The following is a 23,720-nucleotide window of genomic DNA, read 5'->3' as shown; positions in this document are numbered from 1 at the left end:
AATAATACCCCCCTACTGTTACTGAATAATACCGCCACACCATAACCACATAGTGACTGAATAATACCCACATACTGTTAATGAATAAAAACCACTATACAAAGACCAATATTACCACCATGTAGTGGTAGATGCCAGTTATACACAGGAGCACTGCAGCCCATATAAGTGATTACAGCACATTTATATCCAGTGACACAGACTTGTCTCTGCAGAATTTTCACACACAGACATATTGGTTTCTCACTACTCCAGCATCCTCCTTACCTATTCCCCATTTTCTAAACAAACTCATAATCCACAGTGCCCCAGATAGTAATAATGATTCCTCAGTGCTCGACACAACAAAAGGGACACTCAGTAACCGTTCAGTAGATAGCGCCACGCACACAGCCCACTGTCGATAGCGCCACACACACAGCCCCCTGTAAAGCGCACCACACACAGCCCCCTGTAGATAGCGACACACACACAGCCCCCCTCTTGTAGATAGTTCCACACAGCCCTCCAGCTGTATAGTACCACACAGCCCCCCTTTGTAGATAGAGCCACACAGCCCCCCTTTGTAGATAGAGCCACACAGCCTCCCTTTATAGATAGTGCCACACAGTCCCCCCCATTGTAGAGAGTGCCACCCAGCACCCTTGTAGATAGTGCCACACAGCCCTCCAGTGGCATAGTGTCATACAGCCCTCCCTCCCTGTATAGTGCCACACAGCCTCCCCTAGTAGATAGTGCCACATAGCCCTCCACCCTGTATATGGCCACACCCCCTCCCTTTTAGATAGTGCCACACAGCACTCCCCTGTTTTAGATACACAGCCACCCTTGTAGATAGTGCCACACAGTAATTCCCCCGTTTTAAATACGCAAGCCCCCAGAAAAAAACATAAACACCTAGCCCCGTTCCTGCAACTGATGGAGCACTCCACGGCTTCCAGACAGGACAGATGCGTAGGCCAGCATGATACAGTGACGTCATTATGCCGGCCTGTGCAGGGACTGTCCAAGCGTCCTATAGGCTCCAGGCCTAACCTGGCCTGCAGCTTATAGTATTCAATTGCATCTGCTACCTGATGACACTGATACAAGTGAATGTGGCAGTCGCTAGCACCGGGGCCTTCCCAGTGCTATCGACGCCACCGGGCATTAGAGTCCCTCATGCCTCGGGCCCCGTAGTAGCTGCTATGGCTGATACAGTGGGCAAGGGTCCCTGGGCAATTTCTGAGTTTGCCCTCCCCCTAACGCCGGCACTGCCGGGCACTTCAGAAATGTGATCGCACAGGTCGCACACCCCAAAGGGTGGCCCTGCCTAGGCTCTATGTATCAGAGCTGTGCACCTGTGTGTCCGTCATATGTCCATGAACAGATGTTCATACACTGGAAGAAAAATACGAAGATTTCTATTGAATGACAGCAAGCAGACATCTTGAAAAATGTTTGGAATGTGCTTAAAAAGTATATTGGAAAATGTTATAATTTTTCATTATATCAAGAATAACATTTGCTTGGTGAAACTGGACAACCCCTTTGAGAGAAATGATTTTCACTAGATTAACAGAACCCCTAGATATATCCCTGTATTTACAGGAGCTGCTGCCTCTTATTCAGGTCTTATTAATGGTTTTGGTTATAATTTTAACTCTTTTCTTATTCGTTTTTGTGAAAATATGAATAAAGAGGTCTACATTTTTTTTAATTGTTAGCATTAATTTTATATTTCTCCAATTATTTGTATTCGATTTATATTTATGCTTATTGTATTATTTGCTCACTACCAGTATATATCGAATATACAGAATAGCAGGCTTTGTACTAAATCTTCCTTTGAATGTCAGGAACATATTTTTTTTGTAAAGGCAGCGTAGTATTAATCAAAGCGGTTTCTTAAGATGTGATTTGTGATGCTCCCTCTTCTTGCTGCCTATGTAATACTTTCATTTCACTGGTGAGTGCTGAATGTGGAGTTAAGGGGCTGGTGAGGAGGGAGCTATTCCTCATCACTGTCAGGCGTGTGCCAATGGGGTTTGATTCCTTTGGCCTCTGTAGTGATCAAATGAATTACGGCGCTTCTTAAGATCCACCAGAAAGCCACCTTATATCACAAAGCTGCTACTACTGCGGTTGCTCTACTGGGAGAGGAAGGGTCATTCCTAATCTCTTATGCTTGAGAGGAGAAACTTGTGACACATCACAAATCTAACACTGAATTGTTAGTTAACCTCTTATTTGTATCTTTTACACCTCAGAATTCTCAATTCATTGAAGAAGAACAAGTTGGAAAGTAAATTGTATCAAGGACAAGGAATCGCATTGTGCTCAGCTCTGGAGAACATCTCAAGAAGTTGACTCTTCTCTGGATTCCTGGACATGGAGAGGTAGGAGGTCTACTGTATTATACTATTTTAATTGTTAATTGGTTAATTATGAGTTGAGATCTTGCCGGATATCACTGCCTGTACATGAGAGGTTTAGTTAGGAGTGGAGATGTAAAGAACATTGTAAGATCTTTGCTGCAGGCATTTGAAAGACTTTTATGTCTGGTATGAGTAAAAAGAGAAGCAATCTTTGGAGTACTGATTCTGTACAAAGTATTACAATATCCAGCATTACAGAACTAATATAATATCTAGCAGCACAATATCCAGCATTACAGAACTAATATAATATCTAGCATCACAATATACAGCATTACAGAACTAATATAATATCTAGCATCACAATATACAGCATTACAGAACTAATATAAAATCCAGCATTAAAAATAGCATCATACACCTAATATAATATCCAGCATTATAAACCTGACATAATATCCAACAGCAAAGACCTGATATAATATCCAGCATCATAGACCTGATAAAATATCCAGCATTATAGACCTGATATAATATCCAGCATTATAGACCTGATATAATATCCAGCATCATAAACCTGATATAATATCCAGCATCATAAACCTGATATAATATCCAGCATCATAGACCTGATATAATATCCAGCATCATAGACCGGACATAATATCCAACATCATAGACCTGAAATAATATCCAGCATCATAGACCTGATATAATATCCAGCATCATAGACCTGATATAATATCCAGCATTATAGACCTGATATAATATCCAGCATCATAGACCTGACATAATATCCAACAGAATAGACCTGACATAATATCCAGCATCATAGACCTGATATAATATCCAGCCTCATAGACCTGATATAATATCCAGCATCATAGACCTGATATAATATCCAGCATCATAAACCTGATATAATATCCAGCATCATAAACCTGATATAATATCCAGCATCATAGACCGGACATAATATCAAGCATCATAGACTGGACATAATATCCAGCATTATAGACCTGATATAATATCCAGCATCATAAACCTGATATAATATCCAGCATTATAGACCTGATATAATATCCAGCATCATAGACCTGATATAATATCCAGCATCATAGACCTGATATAATATCCAGCCTCATAGACCTGATATAATATCCAGCATCATAGACCTGATATAATATCCAGCCTCATAGACCTGATATAATATCCAGCATTATAGACCTGATATAATATCAAGCATCATAGACCTGACATAATATCCAGCATTATAGACCTGATATAATATCCAGCATCATAAACCTGATATAATATCCAGCATCATAGACCGGACATAATATCAAGCATCATAGACTGGACATAATATCCAGCATTATAGACCTGATATAATATCCAGCATCATAAACCTGATATAATATCCAGCATTATAGACCTGATATAATATCCAGCATCATAGACCTGATATAATATCCAGCCTCATAGACCTGATATAATATCCAGCATCATAGACCTGATATAATATCCAGCCTCATAGACCTGATATAATATCCAGCATTATAGACCTGATATAATATCCAGCATCATAAACCTGATATAATATCCAGCATCATAAACCTGATATAATATCCAGCATCATAAACCTGATATAATATCCAGCATTATAGACCTGATATAATATCAAGCATCATAGACCGGACATAATATCCAACATCATAGACCTGATATAATATCCAGCATTATAGACCTGATATAATATCAAGCATCATAGACCGGACATAATATCCAACATCATAGACCTGATATAATATCCAGCATCATAAACCTGATATAATATCCAGCATTATAGACCTGATATAATATCCAGCATCATAGACCTGACATAATATCCAGCATTATAGACCTGATATAATATCCAGCATCATAGACCTGATATAATATCCAGCATTATAGACCTGATATAATATCCAGCATCATAGACCTGATATAATATCCAGCATCATAAACCTGATATAATATCCAGCATCATAAACCTGATATAATATCCAGCATCATAGACCGGACATAATATCAAGCATCATAGACCGGACATAATATCCAGCATCATAGAACTGATATAATAGCCAGCATTATAGAACTGATATAATATCCAGCATTATAGACCTGATATAATATCCAGCATTATAGACCTGATATAATATCCAGCATCATAGACCTCATGTAATATCCAGCATCATAAACCTCATATAATATCCAGCATCATAGACCTCATATAATATCCAGCATTATAAACCTGATATAATATCCAGCATCATAAACCTGATATAATATCTAGCATCATGGACCTCATGTAATATCCAGCCTCATAGACCTGATATAATATCCAGCCTCATAGACCTCATATAATATCCAGCCTCAAAGACCTCATGTAATATCCAGCATCATAAACCTGATATAATATCCAGCATCATAAACCTCATGTAATATCCAGCATCATAGACCTCATATAATATGCGGAATCATAGACATAATACAATATCCACCACACAAAGCTGCCGTTTTTTCCTCCCTATCCGCTGCTTTTATTTGGTCCTCATTCTGTCTCTTTTGTTAACTTTCTATTATTAGAACATTTACACTTGCCACACATTTCATTTTTTTAGCATATGTTTAGATGTTCTTATCTTGAACCTATTAAACTCCTGCGCTTTAATGAATATATTAGGGAACGGCTTAACTAACAACTCCCTAATATACTAGCTGACAAATGTAACAGAGTTGAGTTTGCAATGCAGCAGAGCTGATATTGCCATTCTACACTCATCACGCAATCACTCATTGCGATATAATAGAGGAAGATCTGGGGTTTTACATAAAACCTGCATTTACCCCGGGCAAAGTTTCAGTGCTGACCCCTCCTGCAGGGCTGTAAGTTCACACCTTGCAGATTGTTTCGGATTTGCAATATGGATTTTACCCAAAGGGTGAGATCCGCATCAAATCCACAGCAAAATCCTCAACAAATCCATGATGTGTGAACTTAGTCTAGAGACAGGATACCTACCTATTTTCTCTCTTTGCTGAGGGAGTTGTAAATGCTGATCTCCAATAACTAGACAAGATGCAGGGGCATACACCGTAACTGTCCTCATACAACAAAAACCTGCGACTTCAGGACATTGGATGCTAAAACACTGACATTGATAATCAAAGTCTTAAAGAATTTGAGCACCATAAACTCAAATCATTGAGGCTATGTTCACACTGCTTACTAAAAAACTTCTGAAAATACGGAGCTGTTTTCAAGGGAAAACAGCTCCTGATTTTCAGACGTTTGTTAAGCAAACTCGGGTTTTTCGCTGCGTGTTTTACGTAGTCAATGAAAAACGGCTCTAAAAACGGCTCAAGAAGTGACATGCACTTTTTTTTCATGGGCGTTTTTTTACGCGCCCGTTTTTAAAAACGGCCGCGTAAAAAAATGGCCCATCGGAACAGAACGCCGTTGTTCCTATTGAAATCAATGGGCAGATGTTTGGAGGCGTTCTGTTTCCAATTTTTCGACCGCAACTCCAGAAAACAAAAAAAAAATCATACTTACCCAGAAGTCTCTCTTTCTTCCTGTAGTCCGGCCTCCTGGGATGATATTGCATCACATGTGACCGCTGCAGCCAATTACAGGCTGCAGCGTCACATGGACTGCAAAGTTTACGGCCCCAAAAACGGCAGAAAACAAGCGGTGTGAACATACCCTAAGTCAACATGTCATATGACATCTATATACTAGTCCTTCTCAATGAATTAGAATATCATCAAAAAGTTAATTTACTTCAGTAATTCAATTCAAAATGTGAAACTCCTATATTCTATAGATTCATTACACACAGAGTGATCTATTTCCAGCATTTTTTCTTCTAATGTTGATGATTATGGCAAACAGTTAATGAAATCCAAAATGTAGCCTTTCCGAAAATTTGAATATTGGGTCAAAGTTGAAGATTGTAGACTCAGGGTGTCACACTCTAATCAGCTAATCAATACAAAACACCTGCAAAGGTTTCCTAAGCCTTTACAAGGACTGGTCTGTTGCTCACTGTCCAAAGTCCTGTTTTCAGATGAAAGTAAATTTTGCATGTCATTTGGAAATGGGTCAAGTCACATAACATTGTAACAATATGCAGCCAGCAATTTAACAGATTAATGCCCCAGATACTACAAGGTCCCAGAGTCTGGAGGAAGAGTGGACAGGCATCAATCCAAGTGTCTTGCGGTCCAGTGTGAAGTTTCCACAGTCAGGGATAATTTGGGGGCCATGTCATCTGCTGGTGTTGGTCCACTGTGTTATATCAAGTCCAGAGTCAAAGCAGCGTCCAACAGGACATTTCCCAGAACTTCATGCTTCCCTCTGCTGACAAGCTTTATGGCGATGCTGATTTCATTTTCCAGCAGGACTTGGCACCGGCCCACAATGCCAAAAGTACCGATACCTGGTTTAATAACCACAGTCTCACTATGCTTGATTGGTCAGCAAACTCGCCTGACCTAAACCCCATAGAGAATCTATAGGGTATTGTCAAGAGGAAGATGAGACACCAGACCCAACAATGCAGACGAGCTGAAGGCCACTATCAAAGCAACCTGGGCATCCATAACACCTCAGCAGTGCCACCGGCTGATCACCTCCATGCCACGCCACATTGAGAACACCTCAGCAGTGCCACAGGCTGATCGCCTCCATGCCACGCCGCATTGATAACACCTCAGCAGTGCCACAGGCTGATCGCCTCCATGCCACGCCGCATTGCTGCAGTAATTCATGCAGAGTCGGAGCCCCGACCAAGTATTGAGTGCATATACTTTACATACTTCTCAGTAGGACAACATTTCGGTACTAAAAATCATTTTTGAAATTGGGCTTATATAATATTCTAATTTTCTGAGACACTAAATTTTGGGTTTTCATGAACTGTTACCATAATCATCAACATTAAAAGAAAAAAATGCGCTTAGCAAAAAACATCTCTAAATAAGGAGCTGTTTTCAAGGGAAAACAGCTCCTGATTTTCAGACGTTTTTTGAGCCACTTGCGATTTCCGCAGCCGTTTTTGGAGCGGTTATCTATAGAGTCTATGAAAAACGGCTCCAAAAACGGCTGAAGAAGTGACATGCACTTCTTTTTCACGGCTGTTTTTTAACCCGGCAGTTTTAAAAAACGGCCTAGAAAAAAACAGCCCGTGGGAACAGAACTCTGTTTTTCCCATTCAAATCAATGGGCAGATGTTTGGAGGCGTTCTGCTTCCGATTTTTCAGTTGTTTTTCGGGACGTTTATGGCCCGAAAAACGTCTGAAAACACTCCGTGTAAACATACCCTAATTATTTCTGCAGCAGGGATAGATTTATGCAAGTTTCATTTAGATGAATGTAATTGATTTTCAGTCACCGAAACTTTTTCAACAAAATCTGCCACGTGTGAATCCACCCTAAGGCCGGGTTCCCATGGGTAAGATACGCTGTGTAAAAACCACGCAGTACATTCCGCCGAACTTGCAGTTCCGCAGGAACTCGCAGTACATTTCATCCGAAAAATCGCACCACATTGTGGTGCGTTTTTTCGGACAGATTTTCCGCTGCAAAAGAAAGCCGTTCACACTTACCCCCTCGGTCTTCTCTGCGCGTAGTCCGGCCTCCTACGATGATGTTACAGGCCATTTGACGCTGCTGCCTGTGATTAGCTGCTCTCACACAGGATGAAACGTCATCCCAGGATGCCGGACTGCAGGAAGAAGGAGGGTGTTCTGGGTAAGTATGATTTTATTTTGTTTTCGGTAGTTGCAGCGAAGACGCCACAAAAGACGCAACACCCAGCCTAAGGATCAAATGCCTATTAGTCATACTCAATGCCAGGCAGCTGCAAAGAAGAAAGCAATATGCAAGCTTCCATAGAACTTCCATCTTTTTTTTCTTTATATATAGGGCATAATGCTGTGCATACAAAGCAAATAACACTTGGAAGTGGACTGGTAGATAACACTTGGAAGTGGACTAGTAGACCTGCTGACTGGTCTCTTTAAAACCGTGAAAAATAGTATTTTTCCATTGCGTCCTGTCCTCCTACTTTCAGCTATTGTCTAGTTGAGTCCTCCTTTATACATAGTTTATGTCCTGGCGTTTAAAATGCTTTAAAAAAAATGCACTTTAAACTCCAGAGTTTTTTAAAATTTAACAGCGTTTTTCTCTGGCATTTTAGGGGCATTTTTGGTGGGGTTTTTTTATTTAGTGTAATTTTTTAAACATTTTCTGCCGTTTTTAAACTCTTATTGAGAAGACTTGGAAAAAAAGCTAGAAAAAAAGTCACAACCAGAGCATGCTGCATTTGAAAAAGAACACCACTGACCACAAAAAATGCACCGAGAAAAACGCCACAAGCAAAAACAGTGTTTTTTTTATTTTTACTATAGACTATGTAACATCTGGCTGCAAAAAATGAAAAGCACAACAAAAACACCAATAAAAACACCATGAAAAGTGCATTAAAAACACCATTAAAAACACCATGAAACATGCATTAAAAACATTACAATTTAATAAAAATAGCGATTTTTGATGCAGTTTAAAATGTCAGAATAGTTCTGTGTGTGAAGGAGTTAATTTTGATCTCTAACCTTATAATGTAGTTCCTGTTTCAGCAAAATTCTGAATCATGCAGCACCTTTTCCGCTAAGTAAGGCCACACTGTTGTAATATGGCTACATTTTAGGGTCCGTTTTATGGTCACAACACGGATTCCCTCGCTTCCACTGAACCAAACATAAATCACCATAGTTTTCCACGATCAGCTCAGTAAAATCATTGGGGGGAGGGGTTAAAACTAGTGTAAATCCTGCAGTTGCAAATTATTTTAGAAGGGATCTGTGCTCTATTTCTTCTGTACTGAGCAGGGATGTCTAGTCTTGGCTGCACAGAAATGTCCACAATTCTGGCACCACTTCTTGTTTTAGGTGGTACTATAGGTATGCACTTGCTCCTTTTCAGGTCAATAGGAATATGGATAGTGCCATCTAGAGGTAAAAAGTGAATCCAGAATTTTGGCGATTAGGCCTCATCAATAGTCTATATCAGGGGTCCTCAACTACTTTTAGCAAACCGGCACTTACTGGGTTCTGTCTTCAGGTAAAGGTCCAAGCTGAACACCAGTAATAAAGATATAGCCACATACCATACAGTCCACCTGTAGATAGCGCCACACTCAGTCCCCCTATAGATAGTGCCACACTCAGTCCCCCTTGTAGGAAGTGGCACACTCAGTCCCCCTTGTAGATAGTGCCACACTCAGTACCCCTTGTAGATAGTGCCCGACTCAGTCCCCTTGTAGATAGTGCCACACTCAGTCCCCCCTTGTACATAGGGCCACACTCAGTGCAACCTTGTAGGTAGTGCCAAACACAGCCCCTCCCTTGTAGATGGTGCTCCCCAAACAAATAAAAAGTTATACTCACCTGGACCCATTCGCGCAACAAACTGAGCTGCTCTGCAGTTCTTTTCAGCCACATTAGGCCTACAGCCAATGAGACACAGAGAAAGGACCCTTGCATAGGCTGGCACAATGCACTGACATTATCATGTGGGCCTGTGCAGGGATCCTGTCCCATCATCTTATAAGCTGCAGGCCTAGCGTGGCTTGTAGCCTAGTGAATGGCAGAGCAGGGATCTAGCTCCCTTCTCGGCCATAGAATTCAATGGTGTTGGTGTCCTGGGAACGCCAATACAATTGAATGTGGCAGTTGCCCGGACATCCGGAGCATCAAGCCAAAAATCTGGGGGTTCTATCGCGGGTGCCCGCTGCTAGTGGTGCCACTGGTCCAGACAATTGGTGTCTGCGGTCCGCCAGTTGAGGACCCCTGATCTATGTAAAGAAACAAAGAACTTATGCCAAATGAATCACATTACTAGTAAGGGCTGTCAGGTCCGTATTTCACACCGAATAACCACCTCTGTAAATTGAAAGCTGAAGGCATGCCTGGAAAGAAGTACACCACACAGACAAATGTCGGTAGACATCTTTCCCTCAGTCAGCCAGGAGGAAGACTGAAACTTTATTCAGAACAAAGAAGCACAGAAAAAAAACACATGCCTCCTCCCTAGAGATGTGGGAGTGCCCAAGCCCCCACCGGTTTCTCAGCTGTAAGTTCTCAGACTCACTCTTCTTGCATTCCAGGGGGCGGTGTCTTCCATAGGTGTGTCCGACATGAACAAAGAACTTATTATATATCAGTATATTACACAAAGAACTGAAATGTATATACATATGTGTGAGAATAATATTTTTCAAACAATATACATAGTAATGATCCCTGACAGGGCTAATGGCAGCATGGTTCTGGTTGTAAAAAATATTTTTTCTTGTTAATATTTTTTGATTTTCATTAAAGTAATGAAATTCTAATTAGCTGAGAATATACAAATGGAGCAGAGCTCAGTGTGTTGTAACTAATGGTTTATTTCCTATTGCAGCACTGTACACATCAGACCTGTCTAGTTTTCCTTTCTATCTCTCATGTATACACTAGGGTTACTTTCATAAGAAGTCAATTGACTTATCAGTATAATACTAGATTGTTGAAGGAAACCAATGCAATCAGAGGGACAACATAAAAAGCTCAATGCAGAAACTGCTCTTGGTTGGATTTATAGATTTCTGTTACTTATATAGCGCCAATATATTCCACTGCGTGTACAGAAGTTGTTATCACTTGCTGTCCCCAGTGGGGCTCACAATCTGGATAGCCTAGTTGTATATTTTTTTGACATGCGGGAGGAAACCGTTACCCAAACCCCCACAGAAACACATGGAGAACATACAAACTCCATGCAGATGTTTTCCTTGGTCAGACTTGAACCCAGAACCCCAGCGCTGCAAGGTATCAGTGCTACACCCCTTTTCTACACACTTTTAAAATGTGTATTTTAGGGTCCATATTATGGCCGCAACACAAACCCTCTTCTTTCCACGGAACCATATATAGATCACTTTTGAAAAGTGTCTAGTGAGACACAATCATCTATTTTTTTCTGCGCATTCTTGTAATAAATATGTCTAAGATTAATTTAGACGTGTGCCAAAATGCACCACATTTCGGCACAAAATACAACAAAAATCAGCTGCAGCCACAATACTAAATCTGCTCCAATGTTGCAAGGCAGCAGTTCTTACCACTAACATATCACAAGGTGTTATGGCCCTTTTACACTGGCCAATTGTCAGGCAAACGAGCCTTCAAAGAACGCTCGTTCCCGATAATTGCCCTGTGTAAACAGGGCAGTGATCAGCAGATAAACGAGCAAACACTCGCTCATCTGCTGGTCGTATCGTTTTAAATGTGCAAAATATTATCGTTGTCGGCAGCACTTCTCCCTGTGTAAACAGGTAGTTGCGCTGCCGACAGGATAATAATGTATGGGGACGAGCGATCGGAATAATGAGCGCTCGTCCCCTATACTAGCTCCTTGTGACAGAAGCAAACGATCACCGATCAAGGAGCTTTCTCGCTGATTGGTGCACGTTGCACAGGCCAAAGTACCTTTACCCTATAACGGTATGTTCACACGCTTAGCAAAAAAGATCTGAAAATACGGAGCTGTTTTCAAGGGAAAACAGCTCATGATTTTCAGCCGTATTTTTAGCAATTCGCGTTTATAGTGGCGTTTTTACGGCCGTCTTTGAGCTGTTTTTCTATAGAGTCAATGAAAAACGGCTCCAAAAACGGCTGAAGAAGTGACATGCACTTCTTTTTACGGAGCATCTTTTTACGTGCTGTTTTTTCAAAACGGCCGCGTAAAAAAATGCCCTGTCGGAAAAGAATGCCGTATTTCCCATTGAACTCAATGGGCAGATGTATGGAGGCGTTCTGCATCCGATTTTTCGACCGCAACTCCGGAAAGCAAAAAAAATCATACCTACCCAGAAGTCTCTCTTTCTTTGTGAAGGCCGGACTTTGTGCAGAGAAGAGGGAAGGGGTAAGTATGAGCATTTTTTTCCGCAGCGGAAATTCAGTTGTAGTGCAATTTTTCGGATGGAATGTACTGCGGGTTCCAGGTCGCATATGCTGCATGATTTTTACGCAGCGTATCCGACCCGTAGGAACCCAGCTTTATGGTGTTTTTGGGGGGCGTTTTTTGTTCATAGTGTGTCTTACTACATGCATTATTTTTAGGTGAAAAAAAGCCACATAAAACGCAACACACATTGAAACTTGAAACTGAAACCTGTCGAGGTCTATCGGAGAAAAAATATGCACTAACTGCCTAAAAATTGCTAAAGCCAGACTTGTTGAAATTTTAAAAAATGCCACTGATCCAAAGATTAACCCTTTAACGACCGATGACGAAAATGAACGTCATGGTCGGCTGCTAGATCGCGCACCATGACGTTCATTTTCGGCAGTATTTCAAACTGTGTCTCTGTGTAAACACAGAGTGACAAGCCCGCGCTGACAGCTGTCCTAGACAGCTGTCACATCAGTCTCGCCGGACAGCGGACCATCGCCGCTGATTGCGGCAATTAACCCCTTAAGTGCGGCGACGGATTGCCGTCGCCGCATTTAAGTGGTTTGAAGCACATCGGCAGCCCCCACGAAGTGATTGTGGGGGCTGCCAGTGACGTAACTACCGCTATAGCAGCCGTAGCGGCTGCTACGGGGCCCGCGGCATGAGGGGGCCCGTGTCGCCCGCCAGCACGGGCCCCCACCATGGCCGGAAGCTCCGCTAGCAGCCGCTATGGCTGAAAGTCCCCTGAAGTTCTCCATCACAAACCTCGGACTTCCGGGGTCTGTGTCGGCAGCTCCGTACAAATGAATGGAGCGCCGGTCGCGCTTGTGCGCATGCGTGACCTTTCATTTTTATTGAGCTGCGCAGACGCCGGAAGTCCGTGGTTAGTCATGGAGAACTTCAGGGGACTTTCGGTCCCCCGTTCTCCTTATCGCTGCCAGCGATCACACATGTATCCCCTATACTGTGGATAGGGGATACATGTCTTTTGTAGGACACGCTGTAGGTCGCATTTTTTTGGGAGGGGGGACGCTGTATGGCGTTCCCTACAGGGGGAGGGGGCTGTATGGCGTTCCCTACAGGGTGGGGGGCAGTATGGCGTTCCCTACAGATGGGGGGCTGTATGGCGTTCCCTACAGGGGGGGCTGTATGGCGTTCCCTAAAGGGGGGGGCTGTATGGCATTCCCTACAGACGGGGGGCTGTATGGCGTTCCCTACAGGGGGGCTGTATGGCGTTCCCTGCAGGGGGGCGCTGTATGGCGTTCCCTACAGGGGGGGCTGTATGGCGTTTTCTACAGGGGGGGCTGTATGGCGTTAGCGCCATACAGCCCCCTCTGTAGAGAACGCCATACAGCCCCCTCTGTAGAGAACGCCATACAGCCCCCCCTGTAGAGAATGCCATACAGCCCCCCCTGTAGAGAACGCCATACAGCCCCCACTGTAGAGAACGCCATACAGCCCCCTCTGTAGAGAACGCCATACAGCCCCCCTGTAGAGAACGCCATACAGCCCCCTCTGTAGATAGCGCCATACAGCCCCATCTGTAGATAACGCCATACAGCCCCCTCTGTAGATAACGCCATACAGCCCCCCCTGTAGATAATGCCATACAGCCCCCTCTGTAGATAACGCCATACAGCCCCCTCTGTAGATAACGCCATACAGCACCCTTTGTAGATAGCGCCATACATCCCCCTGTAGATAACGCAATACATCCCCCTTTGTAGATAACGCCATACAGACCCCTCTGTAGATATCTACAAAGGGGGCTGTATGGCGTTATCTACAGGGGGATGTATGGCGTTATCTACACTGGGATGTATGGCGCTATCTACAGAGGGGGATGTATGGCGTTATCTACAGAGGGGGCTGTATGGCGTTATCTACAGAGGGGGCTGTATGGCGTTATCTACAGGGGGGCTGTATGGCGTTATCTACAGAGGGGGCTGTATGGCGTTATCTACAGGGGGGGTTGTATGGCGTTATCTACAGGGGGGGTTGTATGTCGTTATCTACAGGGGGGGCTGTAAAAAAGGCACTATCTACAAGGGGGGGTTGTGTGACACCCAGGGGAGGGGGGGGCCCAGTCAAAAGTTTGCTATGAGGCCGAGTCTTTCCTAGTTACGCCCCTGGGGGCTGCCGATGCTTGTCGTGGAAATCGGAAGCTAGACAATAGCCTCCGGGTTGCCATGTACGGAAGCCTCGGAGGAGCAGCCTCAGGGCCGGTCCTCCTCGGCTTCCTGTCAGAGTGACAGTTACGTCACAATGACAGTTAGGGTATGTGCACACGGTAGCAGGCTTTTACGTCTGAAATGACAGACTGTTTTCAGAAGAAAACAGCTGCCTCGTTTCAGCCGTAATTGCTCCTCCTCGCATTTTGCGAGGCTTCTCTGACAGCCGTAAATTTTGAGCTGCTCTTCATTGAGTTAAAATTACGTCTGAAAGAAGTGTCTGAAAGAAGTGTCCTGCACTTCTTTTGACGAGGCTGTATTTTTACGCGTCGTCGTTTGACAGCTGTCAAACGACGATGCGTAAATGACAGGTTGTCTGCACAGTACGTCGGCAAACCCATTCAAATGAATGGGCAGATGTTTGCCGACGTATTGTAGCCCTATTTTCAAACGTAAAACGAGGCATAATACGCCTCGTTTACGTCTGAAAATAGGTAGTGTGAACCCAGCCTTAGAGTACATTACACTACGTGTGTAGTGTAATGTACTCTAGTAGCGATCAAAGCTGCAAATCTAAATGTCCCCTAGTGTGACAGGTAAAAAAAGTAAAAAAAAGTAATAAAAATGTTTTAAAAAAAAAAAAAGTGTAAAAATAAAAGTTAGAAGTTATACACAAAATGCTTTTTTTCCTATAATAAGACTTTTATTATAGAAAAAAAATGAACAAGTTAAAAAAGTACACATATTTGGTATCACCGCGTTCGTAAAGACCCCAATTATAAAACTGTAATGTTATTTTTCCCGCACGATGAACACCCCCAAAAAAATCAATAAAAAACTACGACAGAATCTAAATTTTTTTGGTCACCACCGCTCCCAAAATAAAGAATAAAAAGTGATCAAAAAGTCGCATGTACCCAAAAATAGTACCAATAAAAACTTCAATCCATCCAGCAAAAAACAAGCCCTTACACAGCTTTTTTGACTAAAAAATACAAAAATTATGGCTCTCAGAATATGGTGACGCAGAATTGTATTTTTTTTATAAATAAGTGATTTTATTGTGCAAACGCTAAAAAAAGGAAAAAACCTATATACATATGGTATTGCCGTAATCGTACCAACTCGCAGAATAAAGTAAAAATGTCATTTATAGCGTACGGTGAACGCCGCAAAAAGAAAACCTAAAAAACTGTGTCAGAATTCCTGTTTTTTGGTCAGGATTGCAAAACAATTGAATAAAAAATGATCCAAAAAAATTGCATGTACCCCAAAATGGTACCAATGAAAACTACAGATTGTCCCGCAACAAATAAGCCCTCACATGGCTCCAGTGGTGAAAAAATAAAAAAGTTCTGGCTTTCAGAATATGGCGATGCAAAATGTGCAGAGTGTTCCAAAAGCGGATAAGATCGGGCGCCATTTATCAGTGCGACACCGGCCACACAGCTATGAATTATTATTTATTTACCCCATTATTATACCCTTTTATTATGTCCAGATGTACTCTGCCCAGCCTACATATGCCCCACATTATAAACTGAAATACCAGCAATACCGCAAACAAAACTACTACCAAGAAAAATCTGCGCTCCAAAAGCAAAATGGCGCTCCCTCCCTTTTGAGCTCTACAGCATGCCCAAGCAGCAGTTTGCGCCCACATATATGGCATAGCCATACCCAGGAAAACCCGCTTAACGCTTTATGAGGTATTTGTCTTCTGTGGCACAAACTGGGCACAACATATTATGCACTAAAATGGCATATCAGTGGAAAATTGCAATTTTCACTTTGAACCATCTGCTGTGCACTAACCCCTTTGCGCACTATGACTTAATTGCCCGTCATGGTGCGGCGGTTCATGTATGGAGCCGGCTCACGTGCTGTGCCCGTTCCATACGCTGTGGGTGTCAGCTGTGTATTACAGGTGACACCCGGGACTAACAGACAGGTACAGCGATCGCTCTGTTACAGAAGCCTGTAAGAATAACAATATACTGCAATACATTAGTATTGCAGTGTATTGTACCAGTGATCCAATGATCGCTGGATCAAGTCCCCTAAGGGGATTGATTAATAAAATTTGTAGAAGAATTATAGTTATTAGTAGTGAGAATTATTATTTTTTAAAGTAAAAAAAAAACACCTTTTGCCATATTTCTTCTAAAGTAATGTAAAAAAATGAACTAAATTGGTATCGCTACGTCCGTAAAAGTCCGAACTATTACAATATACCATTATTTAATTTGCACAGTGAACACCATAAAAAAAAATTATAATTGAAACCGACAAAATCGTTGTTTTTTTTTTTTGTCACCTTAGCTCTAAAAAAAAAATGTAATACAACTTTTTAATCACTTTTTATGTAACAAAAAATGGTACCAATAAAAACTGCAGCTCCTCCCTCAGGAAATAAGCCCTCACACCACTCTATTGATGGAAAAATAAAAAAGTTATGGCTCTTGCTAGACGGGGAGTGAAAATCTAAAATAAGAAAGCAAAAAATGGATCAGTATTGAAAGGGTTAATTAATTTCTAATGAAAAAAACATATGACCAAATGTGGGGTATTTCCGTACTCGGGAGAAATTGCTTTATAAAAAATGGTTGTTTTTTTCCTCCTTTATCCCTTGTGAAAATTAGAAAATTCAAAATTTTAGTGGAAAAAATGTTGATATTAATTTTCGCGCCCTAATTCTAATAAACTCTGCAAAAGACCCGTGGGGTCTAAATGCTCACTATACCCCTAGAAAAATTCCTTGAAGGTTTTTCCAAAATGGGGTCAACTTTGGTGGGTTTCCACTGTTTTGGTCCCTCCAGTGCACTGCAAATGCGACATTGCACCGAAAACCATTCCAGCAAAATCAGAAATCCAAATGGCGCTCCTTCCATTCTGAGCCCTGCTGTGGGTCAAAACAGCCGTTTATTACCACATATGGGGTATTGTCGTAATCAGGAGACATTGCTTTACAAATGTTGGGGTGCATTTTCTTCGTTATTCCTTGTAAATATTAAAAATGTTTATGTTGTTTCTGAAAAAAAGTACATTTTAATTTTTACAGACTAATTCCAGTATATTTAGTGAATAACCTGTGTGGTCAAAATGCTAACTATACCCCTAGATAAATACCTTAAGGGGTCTAGTTTTCTAAATGGGGTCGTTTATGGGGAGTTTCTATCGTTCTGGCAGCTCAAAGCCTCTCCAAATGTACAGTGGGGCCTAAAACATTTTCAAGCAAAATATGAGTCCTGAAAGCCTCCGGGTGCTCCCTTCCTTTGGGGCCCTGCCGTGTGTCCAGGCAACGCATCAGGGCCACAATGTGGGTATTTTTGAAAACAGGAGAAACAGGGTGATAGATTTTGGGGTGTGTTTCTTCATTCTCATGTCTCGCTTTACAAAGAAATCGGTCTTCAAACTGATACTTTTATGAAAAAAAATTCATTATTTTTTTTGTTCACCTGCTATGTATTAAATTTAGCAAAAAACTGTGGGGTTAAAATACGTACTATACCCCTATATAAATACCTTAAGGGGTCTAGTTTTCTAAATGAGGTCACTTGTGGGGGTTTCCACCATTCTGACACCTATGAGCCTCAGAAAACCTGGCTTGGTGCAGGAAAACAAAATGTACTTCAAAATTTATAAAATTATTATTCAATTTGTAAGTCCTCTAAATTGCTGAAAATTGATGTTATTTTTTCAAAAGTGCTGCCAAAATAGAGTAAAGAGATGGAAATATATATTTAATTAAAAAAATTGTACAGTATGTATGTACATATGTGACATATTGCGTTAAAAATAGGGAAAAATGGTAATTTTTAAAACATTTCTTCAATTTTTCATTTTTTTTATTAATTTCCGCAAATTGTATCAGTCTGCTTTTACCACTAAAATAAAGTACAACATGTGACGAAAAAACAATGTCAGAATTACTTGGATATTCAAAACTTTCACAGAGTTATTCTCTGATAAAGTCAGACATACCAGATTTGACAAATGTGGCTTGGTCATTAAGGTACAAACAGGCCCGGTCATTAAGTGGTTAAATTAAACAATTAAACAAACACCACCTGAAGAAAAGCGATGTTTGTATTGCATTTTATATATCCCCATCGACTTCATGTCCACATCTGGCCACAGCGTTATTTGCCACACAAAAAAAGCAACAAAAATGCCAGGAAAAACGCCACAAAAAATCATGGTGTTTTTCCAAAAACGCTGTGTATATAGTCACTCTGATATACTTACCCTGCGTGCCCTGGTTGTTCCCTTCTGCTCCAGTGTTTTGCTTCCCACACAATGAGTCCATAATAACTTCACATGACATCGGCAACAATTGCAGCAGAATGCGGTAAAGATTTGTCAATGGCGAAATAAAAATACAAACAATAAAGTTTATTCAAAAAAACAAAACACTACTGGCTGCATAAGAGCTGTTATAGGCACGAAGAGAGGGGGAGGATTTATTAAGACTAAAGTTTCGTATGCTAGTTGTAACTGAAGTGGGTCGGAGTGAAACCCACCAAACTAATTAAGGGGCACAAGCATTTTCAAAGACATAAAATGAGATCTATGTCTGCTGTGAGCAGGCGTCGATTTGCGGTACAATTTGTGCCCTTTTCTGTCTTTAGAACTCAGAAATCTCTCAATAACTTCCTGGTCCAAGCCCCTTTCGGTTAACCCTGTCCCAAAGGGAAAGTCACAAATTTTAGCACAAATATGGCGTAATTCACACCAAAATGCTTTGCCAACACAACAGCATTTTCTGGATAACATGTCTCCAGTACTACATGGAAACCGACCTCTCATTGGCTATAGCTATATGTATATTTATATTGTACCCTCTTATACAATCTTAAGAAATAATTATTATTTTTCCCACAGAGAGACATTGGATGAAGTAACAAAGAATGATTTGTAGCTAGAAGCTTCTCTATCCTTGTGAATATGGAAAATCAAAGTTTCGCTGAACTAAATAACTCAATCTTCCAAGACACAGAATGGAATGGTGTGGAGTATCAAGTCGTCACTATATTCCTGGTGGTCGTAATATGTGGACTTGGGATTATTGGCAACATCATGGTGGTTCTGGTGGTTCTTAGGACTAAGCACATGAGGACGCCAACCAACTGTTATCTTGTGAGCCTCGCCATAGCTGATCTGATGGTCTTGGTGGCAGCAGGACTTCCCAACATCACCGACAGTGTCTATGGCTCTTGGGTCTATGGATATATGGGATGTCTGTGCATTACTTACCTCCAGTATTTGGGTATTAATGCTTCCTCTTGTTCTATCACGGCTTTCACTATTGAAAGATACCTCGCAATCTGCCATCCTATCAAAGCTCAGTTTTTATGCACTATTTCTAGAGCAAAAAAGATCATTGTGTTTGTTTGGGTCTTCACCTCACTCTACTGCATGATGTGGTTCTTTCTACTTGACCTCAACATGACAGTCTACAGAGATGCTACTGTGGTGAGCTGTGGCTATAAAGTCAACCGGAGTTACTATTCTCCTATCTACTTGATTGATTTTGGTATATTTTATGCTGTACCAATGACATTAGCAACTGTTCTTTATGGACTTATTGCAAGAATTCTATTTCTGAACCCCATACCATCCGATCCAAAGGAAAGCTCGAAGACCTGGAGAAATGACTCAACTCATCAGAACAAGGTTTACAACTCCAAGTTATCCAGTAGGTGTTCTAATAACACGATATCCTCCAGAAGACAGGTAAATACTTTTAATTTCCATAAATCATAATATATATATATATATATATATATATATATATATATATATATGTATATATATATATATATATGTATATAGTTTCTCATAGCTATATAATTGTCCATTAGAGAAAATTTGGTCTGCCAAGACTTTGACAATGTGTGATCTTAAGAATTCTACTTAAGTACAATGTCTGCATTCTAAACCTACAGTCTAAAAAAGTCAATAAAATATACCACTGTATACACTATAGACACAAACAAGTGTGATTCCGCCCAAAAAAGATAATGGCACATATTATAGCCTTCTTTGAATAGAGTTGTGCTGCAGTTCTCTGCCCAGCTGGTGGCCAGAATTGCCGCTTTGACGGGAAAAAGAGTGAAGGGACCGCAGCGCTCTTTACCTTACATTGTCCCCTCTATGTCAATGACAATGGCTGGTGGTGGCCTTCTTGTGTTCTGGGATGTGCTCTCTCAAATACATTGGCTCAGCTGACAGTTCAGAATAATACAATCTATAGTTAAAGGGGCTTATGGGATTAGCAAAAAGGTCCTTTTTTTTCCAGGAATAGTGCCACTGTATGAGGTAAACTGTCCACCTTTCTACACCAGTTTTCTGGCATAGAAAAGTCTTAAAAGGGCCCAAATGTTGCAATTTGCAACTTTTGGCAGTTTTATGCCACATCGGGACTTGTGTGGAAAGGGGTGCAGCTTCCTAAAAGGGGGTGGGGCCATAGTGGTCCAACAAATGTATCATAATTTACGCCAGAAAAAGGTATAGTGGAAATCTACAACAGCTCTGTGGGGCCTAGCAAGGTAGAGGCCCGGGCTGAGCACCGTATCTAGCTCCCCATATTGGTCAACGCCCCCTCCATAAAAATAATTATGCTCACCGCTCCTCTTCTTCCCTCCGGATCCCCTCAGCATGACACGGCTCATATAATGCAATGATGCCGGGCTGTATGAGCTGCAGCATGCATAGGGGAAACGGAGAGGAGAAAAGAATAGGAGCGGCGAGGTGAGTATAATTTTTTTATTTTATGCTTGATTGTGGGGTGGAGAATGAATGGCGCACAGTCGCGGTCATTGAGCCACAATTATGGTGCACGGCCAGCGGAAAGATGCAAAAGGTTTATTAAAAGAAGTGTTCCTCTTAATAAATCTGTTGCAACTTACTCCAGTGGAGCAGAAAGTTAAGACTGGTGTATGGAACAGCAGTCTTAGTAAATCTGCCCCTATGTGTTGTGTCTGGTATCCCAGCCCTCTTTACTTGAATGGAGAGGATTTGCCATAACTGATATAACCTGTGACACTGGTGCCATTGTTTCAGAGGAAAAAAAAAATATCTAACCCCTTTTTTTAAAATTCTACAACCCATTTAATTGGCAAATGTTCTTGCATTTATGGTGACATTGTATCCATTGATCTGTGTGCTTTAATTGATGTCAAAGACCAAGACAGGCATTGGATGGATGGCTCATGGATGGTACGCAACATTGGATATAGTGGTTCTAACATTGACCCTACCAATAGCTATTCAATCATCCAGCTGAGCTATTACAGGAATGGAACACATTGGTGTCATTACATTAGCATCCTTATGTTGACATTTCAGTATGTTGTTGAATGTTTGCTTAATGAATTCAGCCTCTTCTAGGTGAAAAAGAGCAAAGATGATGTCATGTGGCCTGTTTTTTTACCCACAATTCTCACAGCAATTTCCATATGTGTGATTCAACATTTTTGTGGATCAGTGGTGATGAATACAAAGTTGCGAATAATGTAGAAACTTTTTGTTTGTGGAGGAAAATTTACCGTCCTTTAAGTCCTAGTAATTCATTAAGCCTCTCTGCCTTGACCATGGTATTTAGATACAAAGTAACAAACTGAATCTTTTCCCCAATAAAGGAAAACCTAACTAACTATAACTTAAGGAGTCAACTGCAGTCAAGACATAGCTTTTGGCACGTTAAGATCTCAGTTGGTGCCAAAGACCATCCTGGGGGCACTAAGTTTCTTCAAAGTGATGCTTCTGGGACCCAATGCAAAATTGGGTAACAGAACCCCCCATCTACCATGTACAACTAAAAATATGGGTGTCTTCTTATGTGGCAGGTGGAAATTTGAGCCCGCTTAAGGCACCAATGCCTGAGTGAGACTCTACCTCTGAACCCCCTATATCTATGCCTCTGGCATTGGCCTCTTAAACCGGAAGTTACTTTGCACGCCATCCCTTCCATCACAAGCGATTATTCCTTGTTTTTAGTTCAGATAGCAGGACCATGCACATCAATCTTTTTCACCCCCTGTGGTCAACTAAACATCCAGAACTGCTGGCATAGACTGTAGCAGTGGTCTTCGACCTGTGGCTCTTCAGCTGTTGCAAAGCTACAAATTCTAGCATGTCCAGGCAGCGGCAGGCTGTCGGGCATGCTGGGTGTGGTAGTTTTATAGCAGCTGTAGAGATAAAGGTTGGATATCACTGCTAAATGGCATAGAAACAACCTGATATAACTGAGCCCTTTATTCCTGTTCCAGGCTTGTTAGCCCTCATCAGTGCAGCATATGGAAACTATAGAAACCAGTCATTCACTAAAGTACTTTTTTTAGTTCTTTGATGCACATTTTTGAGTGCCTACCAATGAGATAAAATATAGAAAGTATATTTTTGAGGTTTTATTTGTAGAAGGAATAAAAAAAAAAAACACGACAAACTAATAAGACTCAGAATATAACAACTGATACCATACAGTATATTGGATTCATTCACCTTTTCTACATCAAGTATTTACCTGAGCTGCACAAGGATTTTTTCAATGTCTTTTAGAGCAGACAAAAATATAATTTGTTATTTCCATAGTAACCTGTTTCTGAATTGAAACCAGCAGAATAAGAGAAACACAGAATGTATAGTGCATAGGGCATCGAGTGGAAACCACTAAAAGCCAATATGAAAGAAAACATAATTGCAGCCAAAGAAAATATGTTCCCGTATCAAGGTAATTTACATATTGAAGAACAAGCGTCTGTGTGTGATCACAAGCCTATGAAACTCACCCATTACCACGGCTCGAAAGAGTGTAGAGTTACATTGAAAATATTATACTGAGGAAACAGGAGCATAATAAGCATAATACTGCACTCTCTGGCTATGTACATGCTGTGAAGTATAGCAGTAAACAGGTCAAGGGGTTGTTTAAGTTTTTTCTTTACTATCAACCACTTGATTTTAATATATAATTAATATTTGCAATAGGATATATTCCTCCCTTCCCCCTCTGTTCTACCCCCTTCTTATGTATACACTGCGGCCCACGGCTCAGCCTATACATTCCCCCTTCCTACTAGCCGTACAATGTACATAAAGTGTTTTCTGTGCAGTAGCCACATCAACTCTTCACGTAGCGGCTTCCTC

At 41.3% G+C, this 23,720-nt stretch overlaps 1 protein-coding gene across 1 annotated transcript in view; it reads left to right on the top strand.

Annotated features, from left to right (window-relative positions):
• The first annotated feature begins 2,024 nt into the window (after positions 1-2,024).
• The window catches only part of TRHR (thyrotropin releasing hormone receptor), a 59,319-nt gene continuing 37,623 nt past the window's right edge, over positions 2,025-23,720 (top strand). Inside the window, exons 1-2 of the mRNA XM_075825824.1 lie at positions 2,025-2,378; positions 19,455-20,306. Coding sequence (XP_075681939.1) covers positions 19,518-20,306 — 789 coding nt within the window. The 5' untranslated portion in view covers positions 2,025-2,378; positions 19,455-19,517. The remainder of the gene's footprint in view (positions 2,379-19,454; positions 20,307-23,720) is intronic.

Source organism: Rhinoderma darwinii, chromosome 5 (genome assembly GCF_050947455.1).
Source record: "Rhinoderma darwinii isolate aRhiDar2 chromosome 5, aRhiDar2.hap1, whole genome shotgun sequence".
NCBI classification, from domain to species: Eukaryota; Metazoa; Chordata; class Amphibia; order Anura; family Rhinodermatidae; genus Rhinoderma; species Rhinoderma darwinii.
This window is presented reverse-complemented; position numbering and strand designations above follow the sequence as displayed.